The 9,840-nt window shown below is 44.5% G+C and overlaps 1 protein-coding gene across 2 annotated transcripts in view; it reads left to right on the top strand.

The window, feature by feature from the left end:
- The window catches only part of LOC101759646 (synaptotagmin-5), a 22,248-nt gene extending 19,354 nt beyond the window's left edge, over nucleotides 1-2,894 (top strand). For both annotated transcript variants that reach the window (XM_022827512.1, XM_004973126.3), the window contains 3 exons: nucleotides 652-924; nucleotides 1,002-1,115; nucleotides 2,415-2,894. In XM_022827512.1, the coding sequence (XP_022683247.1) occupies nucleotides 652-924; nucleotides 1,002-1,115; nucleotides 2,415-2,573 (546 nt within the window). In that variant the 3' untranslated portion in view covers nucleotides 2,574-2,894. The remainder of the gene's footprint in view (nucleotides 1-651; nucleotides 925-1,001; nucleotides 1,116-2,414) is intronic.
- The last annotated feature ends 6,946 nt before the right edge of the window (nucleotides 2,895-9,840 follow it).

Consider the following 9,840-nt stretch of genomic DNA (forward strand, 5'->3'; position numbering starts at 1 on the left):
CAAGGCTATCCAGATGTCATAAACATGTAGATATACCTCTTAAGCTGTCAGTCATAAGACACCCATAAGTTACCCATAATGTACCTGCCCCCCCCCCCCCCCCCCCACCCCCCCCGTGAACAAGCCCATCAAAATGCCAAAAGCAGTCAGGCGATGGGCTAAGGGCAATTCATACTAACAGTCCTAGCACACTACAAAGTGCAAGTGGCCTTTAAAACTCCAATTTTTTTTCTCTAACATGATGGAGATATTAGTACTGTGTGCTAAAAATACTCAGACTAGCTTAGGTCACAGTGTTGTGAGATCATGGAATGGAAGCAACATGGTTTGGATATAACTGTGATAAATGAAAAATAATAGAATCTAAGTATGGGGCTAATGACATGTATCTCAAGCATCTAACAGTGGCAAAACTTATCTCTTAACACCCTTGGTGCCTGTCACTGGCTCCTATACATGCAGTGCGTGCCTGTCCAAGCTGTATATATAGCCCCGCATTGTATACCAAGTGTGATAGTTTCAGTAATATATGTTCTTTCTTTATGTAATTATTGAACTTTAAAAATAAAACTTAAGATAAGATATAACAGTGGTGTTCTCAATTTTTCTAGCAGGGAAGCTAATGATTTTGCATGTTTGCATATTCCTCAGGTTCACCTGGAGCTTCTCTACTACCCTTACTCTAAGCATGAAGGGGTTTCCAATCCTTTTGCTAATCAGATTCAACTGACTTCTTTGGAGAAAGTTCTAAAGACTGAATCTAATGGATATGATATTAACCAGAGAAAAAATGTTATTATGAGAGGAGTTCTTTCTGTAACGGTTGTATCGGCAGAGGACTTGCCACCAATGGACATTGGTGGCAAGGCTGACCCATTTGTCGTCCTGTACTTAAAGAAGGGAGAATCGAAAAAGAAGACAAGGGTTGTTATCTTTCTCCATCTGAGAGTTCTGTTTGGTCATATACTTTTCCACCCTGACATGATGTAATATCATTGCAGGTTGTGACAGACACGCTAAATCCAATATGGAACCAGACATTTGATTTTGTGGTAGAAGATGCGCTGCATGATTTGCTCATGGTGGAAGTATGGGACCATGATACATTTGGAAAGGTGCATTCCATCTCGTCTTGCATATTGTTTGTATCATTTGAAGTCCCTACCTTGATTCTTTATGCTTTGATATATTTCCGCCAATTTGCCCTGTGTTCATCTTTGTTTTACATTTGGCAAAATACTCAAATATGTGCCTCAACTTTAGTCTGAGGGTCGCTTTGGTCCCAGAAGTATCAAATAGTACATTTTAGTCCTTCAACTTTTCATTTTGGCTCAATTAGTCTTTGGACTGATGTGGAATGCCACGTGTTCATGCCATGTCACCTTTCATTGCCCTTGGATGAGTCAACATGTTATAATTGTCACATTTACCCCTTGTTTCATCTAATTATAAATATAAATGAAACCTGATGTGGATTTTACATAATACAAGAAATTTGTCATACTCCGTCTTCTCAAGCAGGACCAAATAAATATAGTGACCAAATAAATATAGTGACGACATAGTATGTTGTGCCATGTCTTCAATAGTTTTTTTTTTCAAAATGAAATTGATCAAAATGTTCTGACCAGAGCCTAAACAATGTCATATGTTAGACATCATGCCTAAGGTTCAACAAAAAACTAAACCTAGATGCATGAACGAAGGATAAAAGATGATGTGATGATTTTGTTGCCTCGTTGCAACAATCTTATACGCAATCATTACAATGGACTTGGTGAATTGAAGGAGTAAAAAAGACAACTTGACTCATCCAAAGGTTGCCCACCGCTGACATGGCAATACCACATGGCATGCCAAGTCAGCATAGGGACCAGTTATATCCAAAAGATAAATTTGTTAGTTCAGGGATCAAAGTGGCCCTCGGAGCAAAGTTGAGGGAGGCATTCGGCTATTTTGCCTTTACTAAGCATAATGGTGTTTGTTTTTGGTGTTCTAGACCAGATAAATATTCTAGTTTTCCAAGTAAAAAACAATGCAGGAGAGACTGCTTGATGTGTTTATTGCTGTTTATGCATATTCTGTCTTGTTAATCTTGTTTATTTTTTCCTTGATTAAGCCTTCAAATATTATGTCAAATATGCAACAAATGGCCAGGTTACTGCTTACTGAACGATTATACTTTTTTAGATAAAGAGTGACCTATATACTATTGCTGCTGGTTTCTCATTACATTTGCTGTTTCAACTGAATTCCGTGGTGCTCATTGTACCGTTGAATGTGAAATTGCTGTTACTTTACCTCTCCTGTGTGGAAATAATTGCTTGTTGGACTTCATACTTGACATAGGGAGGTACTTGAAATTGTCTGGTCCTGTAATTCTCATACGCTAATATTACCTGTTTATGTTCCAGGATTACATAGGGAGGTGCATCTTGACACTCACAAGAGTTCTACTGGAAGGTGAGTTCCAAGATACCTTTTTCTTGCAAGGTGCCAAATCTGGAAGGCTGAACTTGCACTTTAAGTGGACGCCACAGCCAATCTACCGTGATCGAGAACGGGACCAGTGAAACCTGAATATACCTTAAACGGAAAGAAAGATAAACACCTCATCCCCTACGATGCCTAGCCTTCCTGTACACAAGTCCACACACTTCTGGAGCCGCATGATGAAAAGGAATGAACATATCGGCCTTCTATAGTCTCCCCTACGCGATGGAAATGCATGAACCCGATGACTTGTGTAAGATCCAACATATGTTCATTGATGTGGACTGATCCTTAGCAAGTACTCAGGTGTTGAATGTGGTGTCAATGAACAGAGCCTTATATGCTGCTTTCGTGCGTATTCAAAAAAATTGTGTGGAAAAAGTTTGATAGTTCTTACAATATTATAGAGCCAACGAGGCGGGCAGTATGCATGCACACGTCAGAAAATTCCTTGCTGGCAGAAAAAGGAAAGATAAGAGTAAGGGCGTGCTGGATGTTTTGTTGAGCACTGTGTTGCCTCGCCTAGCAAGGAGAGAGCGTGGGACCTGTGTAGGCAAGATTTTTGGCGTGGGACCTGTGTAGGCAAGATTTTCGGTGACACCCGGTAGAGGTGTTGTGGGAGTTTCATAGGCATTAAATTATACGCTATATTAGTATTTTTCTTACTTGAGAGAGGAGATGGGAGTTTCAGAGCCTGTTTGGCAACCCACATTTTTGCTTACTTGAGAGAGGAGATGGGAGTTTTAGAGCCTGTTTGGCAACCCACTCCTAAACTTTAGTACCTGTCATATCGGATGTTTGGATACTAATTAGAAGTATTAAATATAGTCTAATTACAAAACTAATTGCACAGATAGAGTCTAATTCGCGAGACGAATCTATTAAGCCTAATTAGTCCATGATTTGACCATTTGCTAATGATGGATTAATTAGGTTTAATAGATTCATCTCGTGAATTATTATAGGGGTTCTGCAGTTAGTTTTATAATTAGCTTATATTTAGTCCTCCTAATTAGCGTTCGAACATTCGATACGACCCTTCTAAAGTTTACCTTGTATCCAAACACCCCCTATCCCCATGAAAGCTAGCTAGCACAGTTTTCAAGTTCTATAAACCTAATGAAACTTGCATCGAGAATGTTATTGTTTTATCGTATGACACGTTTGATAGGGTCTAAGGGCTCGTTTGTGAGGTTTAGAGACATAGTTCTAAAGTTTAAGGATCTATTTATAATATTTGACTCCATTAATGGAATAATTATAAATAACCACCTCCTTCTCCCTATAAATAGAGTCCAAGGGCTCGAAGAAGAGGACTTTTGATCATTTGCATGTATGTTTCTCTCTCACTTATGGTTTCATGGTCTCTCTTTTCCTTTCTCAATCTCCTGTTCAGGATCTAGGATCCTAACAGTGCCCATCGCGGTTATCGCGCGTATGAAAAAACTCGCGATTAAAAAAAGGAAAAGAAAAGGAGAACCAAGCTTACTACACAACAACCCAATATTTAATGAGATTAAGCTATTGATCCAATCGAGGATTTCCAGCTAGCCTTGGAATAATGGGAGCTTCTGGTTAGTTTCTCCATGCAATCCAAAAAAGTGCCGGCCATCATCGTCACCACAAAACAGGATCACAGACCATGGGGTCTAATCAAACTCAAGCTTAGCAAGGTCACGAATTGAAGGTGTCAAGCATGTGCTTGGTCACTTGTACCACATCACCTCCGATGGATTGATCAGACTATCAGGAGAGCCACTCCACGCAAAGCAAGTAGCAGAACATGCGCACAAGACAAACAAGATCGAGGGTGCCAAGGAAGTTGGTAACGACTCTCACCATCACTATGTTACCTCCGATTGTCAACATAACAAAGATATCAGCCAGTACTGCAGCACCAACATCGATCAAAGCTACCCACCCGGAGCCTCCACACGCTAGGTTACGCTCGCTTGGAACCTCCGCGCGTAGCTGCACTCGTTATCCTCTCGCCCATATGCGTTTCCGGCTTGTCCAACTTTACACCGGTAGAGAAACGAGCAGTAATTCCAGTTGAAAAATCTTATAGACCTTGATTTTCATAACTGGGACAAATCATTCGGGACTAAAGGTTGACTAAAGTCACATCTTTAGTCCTAGGTTTTGATTAAAAAAATTAGAAATTTTCGGGAGGCTCTCGCAAGTCACAAAGTCACACGATTTTTCATACGAACTATGCGCGTGCATGGTGCGTGGGATTCGAACCCATGATCTCAAGCCTCACGTGTAACTTCCTTACCATCTCACCTACACAGTACATCTGACTGAGTAGGGGATGCAACCTGTTCCGAACAACAAGGACGGACATGCACACATGTGGAAGAAGAAGTCTATATTTTGGGGGTTACCTTATTGGGAAGTCCTTGAGGTTCATAATGCAATCGATGTGATGCACCTGATGAAAAATCTTTGTGTGAACGTGCTTGGCTTCCTGGGTACATATAGAAAGGCAAAGGATACAATTGAAGCACGTCGGGATGTGAAATGTATGAAACAATGAGATGGCCTACATTCGAAAAAGAGAGATGATGGACATTACTTGTGTTGGCGCTAGAAATCGGTCAACCGGATCCCAGCAGCCGACACACGACCCGGGAGAATCTGCTTAGCTCCTGTTCGGGTGAATGCCCTGGTGCGGTTCGCGTGGCGTGCCAGCCAATCTGACCTGTTGATTGGCAAGGAAAAACACGTGTCAAATTCAGTAACTACGATCGGCTAAGTTTCCGATCGGGAAAGCTTATCGGCAGATCGGCCGATTTACTGTAGTAGAGAAATCGGCTACAAGACAGCACGATCCCTGTAGCCTTGTAGATAGAAAAATATTGAAGTAATCGGTACAAGGTACGTAGTAACAGCACTAGGAAAAGATCTAATCGGTAACAGATGGATCTGGCAACAGAAAGTGATGAAAGCCGATACTACCGATTCCTAGCGGGATAACTGGTGATAAAAACTAGGAAAACAGGTAAAAACCTATGAATCTAGTCAATATCGATAACTGGTGAATAAACCTAAACGAAACAACAGCGATACGCCGGAAGTTAAAGCCTAGATACTATTCGATAAACGGAACTTTCAGAATCGGCCGGAGATCAAGATGATGCAGCCCTGCCAACCCGCACGAACTCGTGAGAAAGGAAAATAAACGGCGAAGTCGCCTGCTCAAAAGTAGATGCGCAGAAGAAAGTAACTTGTTGTATTGATTGATTGTTGTGTTTACAGATTTACAAAGGTAGCTATTTATAGCCCCGTACAAATAATCTTCTTAACCGACTAAGACTCTATCTCTAATTCAAATAGAAAACAAATATCTACAAGCACAATCCGTGCTAAACTAATCGTCCCACGCTTCGTGGGCTGAACTCCACCTTATCCTTCCATCTTTCCAAGCCCATACAGGCCCACCTTAATACACCTTTCTGATCGGCCGATTTCTTATCAGCAAAGGATTGCCGATTGGGAACCTGGTGTATTCACTCTGAAGCGAAGTAAAAAGCCACTTGACCGATTCCGCACTGTAGCACCTTTTGGCCGATTCCCATCTGTACTCCTTCGGTTTCCTTCTCCTTTGGCGCCGATTCTACTGATGACGAAATCCGGCGTCAACACATGCCCCCCAGTTTCGGAGTAAAACATAGTCTTTACTTCGAAATTCTTTACAACCTCTTCTCCGAAACGGCCGCAGTGAAAATATCCTTCCGTTTCGCGGTCTACCGGCTGATCATTGCAATTTTTGAAACGGGCGCCCACGACGGCCACTACTCCGAAAAACTCGACGCGCCGGCGCGACGAAAATTCCATTTTTACCCTTCTTTCAGGCACCCTATAAATATTATTTCACCGCAACTCATCTTCAAGCTCACATCCCTCTTCCAGCGCGCTCACCTCCTTTTTTCTTCAATCTTGCCATCGAAGTCTTCCAGTTTCAACATCCAATCACTTCTTCCCCTTTTCCCTTCAATGGCGACTCCCCCCGGCAACTCTCCAGCACGCGATGCTCCAAGGACAATTCCTCCGGTGGAGGTAGCGACGGCCGTCACTTCTTCAACAGATGCAAGGGCTCCATCAGAAATCCCAATGGCGGTTCCCCTCACAGCCCCATCATCTGCGCCAACGTCGGCGGCTACGCCGATTACTCAGAACTTTATCCCAGAGGTAAATACCGAACCCTCTCCTTATCGGCAATATTTTAGATCTACTCCTTACATTCCTATGCCCTCTTTTCCTTTTTAGGCAGTTAGAGATAAAATTACCATTCATCTCACGGATAGTCCCGGCCTTGTTTGTCTTGGTCCCATGGGAAACCCAGATCCGGCGATTCTTATAGATTCGGAAACTGACCGGATACCTTTCAAACGGTCCGATATGAACTTAAATCAATGGGCAAGTACTTTTAGATCCTGGCCGAACGAAACCCCTGGTTGGAGGGAATGGTACCAACGGGTGGCCGCATCAAGGAGCGTTTCATGGGATGAGCTTAAAATCGGCCAATGCATCAACCTTTCTCTGTCGCAAATGGAGAAAAATGAGCCGCTAGTGATGGCAGCTTCCTATTTCTGGTCTGACGCCCTTAATGCATTTTTATTTGGTCATGGTCCTATGACTCCCACTCTGGCCGATGTGGTCCTCTTGACTGGCTTAGACGTATCCTCCCCTGACACGCCTTTCCAACTTCTGACCGTTCCGTCGCATCGGCTGGACACAAGAGGAATCGGCGGCTGGAAGGGCTTTATTAGTGATAACAAGAAGACCGGTACTGTTGATAACAGGGAGCACACCGCTTTCCTGATAATGTGGCTCGAAAAACACTTCTTCTGTGGAAGAGCCGCCGGCCCAACAACCAACACCCAATCTTTAGCCGAGGCACTGTCCAAAGGAAGCCACATTCCTCTCGGGAAACACCTTCTGGGTGCAGTATACCACATGCTCCACCAAATCGGCACAAAACTTTCCAAGGGAGAACCAATCGGCAACCCAGGTGGGCCTTGGTGGTTTGTTAATCTATGGTTGAACCTCTATATGAGCAGGATTACTCGGCAGCCAGTGGACCGCATGACATTTCCCAATATTGAATCGGCAGAAGACCCTACCGAGCGTCGCCGATGCATGTCTTATGGCGAAGCAGCGTCAGCTTTTCCAGGTTGTGCATATTCTACTACAAAAGTAGCCGAGTACTTTCGGTGCTTCTACAATGGATTCAACGAGGATGCTACCATCTGGTTCCCATACCAGTGAGACATCCCAGTCTTTGAGCTCCCCTCCTGCTTCGACTCGACTTCTGGCCGGTTTGATGAGGGTCTTTATGAAGAATTGATCAAACCAGGACTTTTACCGGCCAACTTCTTCTCGGGGAAAAATGCCCCCACATATGAGTTCTACAACCCATCTACTGCTGCTCGGCAATTTGGCATGGGTCAACTGCCGATACGGGTGTATTTTGCTGGCCGAATCAAGTTCAGAGAAGCGCTTAGAACCGGCCTGGATTATTGTCGGTTGCGAGACCGAATTCCGGATTCCAGTACGATCAATTTGAATGAATGGCTATTATATCCATTTGCGACCCAGCTTTTCAAACTTTGGTGGGCCGAATGGAAGCAGTTCTTATTCTGCAATTCAGCATCGGCGTACTGCAACCTTCTAGATCCATCAAACATTGATCCTAATGCCGAGGTATTTCTGATTACTGACTGTATTCCTTTCACCTTAATTGAGCATTAACGATTTCATTTCTCCTTTAGGCTGGGAATCAAACTCCTCCCACGCACAGCCGCAGTGGTAGGCTAATAGAGAGTTATCCATACACCACTTACCCTCTCATCGGCTATGACGCTCCATCAGTCGATATGATTGCTGGCCGATCGAAGAGAGTTCAGAAGAAGGTCGTCAAGAAAACCAGTCGCCGAGTTCGGGCTCGTACGGAATCGGTGGATCCTCCTGTACCCGCATCGGCAGAAGTCTTGACTGCACCGCCCCCGGCCACACAAAGTGCTGATACTCAAGCCATTACACAAGTCGGAGCGGCTGCCGCCTCACTATTGCTGGAAGCTTTACAAGTGAGTTCAAACTTCATCACTTCCGATTTGTCAACTCGGTATTAATTCTTGTTCACTTTGTGCTTCTTAGGATTCTTCTATGGAAATATCACAGTCAGTGACAACTCGACCGGATGCCAACACACCCCTGCCTTCATCCATTGAGGTACGGTACTTGTCTTATGGATTTCCTTCGGATATCTGCATAACATATTTAACCGATCCCTTGATGCAGACCATCGGCACACCAAGCGTTCCCCGACAACCGATTCCTTCCCAGGGAGCCGGTCCGAGCACCGTGCCGATTGTCGTAGAGTCTTCTTCATCGGATGAACCCATGACTCAGACCACTGAACACGATACAACGGCTCTACAAGCGCAGCATGAGGAAATCCGTTTTAAGACGATAAGTTCTTGAACCAGCCTCACCAGCCGATTTACTCTGTTCCCCTGCCGATTTACCCTTTTTCTTTATTCTTTTCAGGAACAGGACTCTCCCAACAACAGTCTCTTCTCTTTTGCAGTCACTCTCTCTGATGATGAGGAGACTTCTTCTCGCCAAGTTGCCTTAAGCTCCGTCCCTGACGACGTCCGGGCTAAGCTTACCAATATCCGATCCCTCCTTCAAGGGGATATCGGCCGATTGGTAGAGGATGCTTCGCCGATTCGGCAACTTTTTAGTGACGTCAGCGGACGAGTACCAGAGGAAGCGGAAGAGGCGTTGGCACCGGCGGCTTTTATTGAGTCCATGAGGATCCCCGTTTTTAGAGCCCTTCGTCATATGGCCGACCGCGCGAAACTGGCCAAGATCCGTGAAGATGAAAATGCTTTCAAGCACCAGGCTCAAGAAGCGAATCGGCGGATCCATGTCTTGGAAGATTCACGGCCGGCGATCATTAGTGAAATAGATCGCCTCAAACGACGGAGGGCGGACCTTGCCAAAGAGATGGAACAAGTGACCAAGGCCATCAGCGCCGAAGAGAGCAGACTTCAAGAATTACCTTCGGCTATCGCCGATTTGACACGGGAGAGGCAGCGTCTTGCTCAGGAGGCTCTGAGACTCCACCGCACCGCATCGGAAGTCCCTGGATCGGCAGAAGAAGACCAACGGGTTCTAGACTCCGCCGATCAGATCCGGCGTCGGGCCATCACGGCTATCGATACCCTTTTGGGTAATCTGTAAAACACTGACCGTTTTGTACGAACATTTACTGCCGTCTTTGACTGACCTTTCGTGATGCCTTCTATTTACTGCCTCCCTTATTACCGATGGGAT

Source organism: Setaria italica, chromosome VI (assembly GCF_000263155.2).
Source record: "Setaria italica strain Yugu1 chromosome VI, Setaria_italica_v2.0, whole genome shotgun sequence".
Taxonomy (NCBI): Eukaryota; Viridiplantae; Streptophyta; class Magnoliopsida; order Poales; family Poaceae; genus Setaria; species Setaria italica.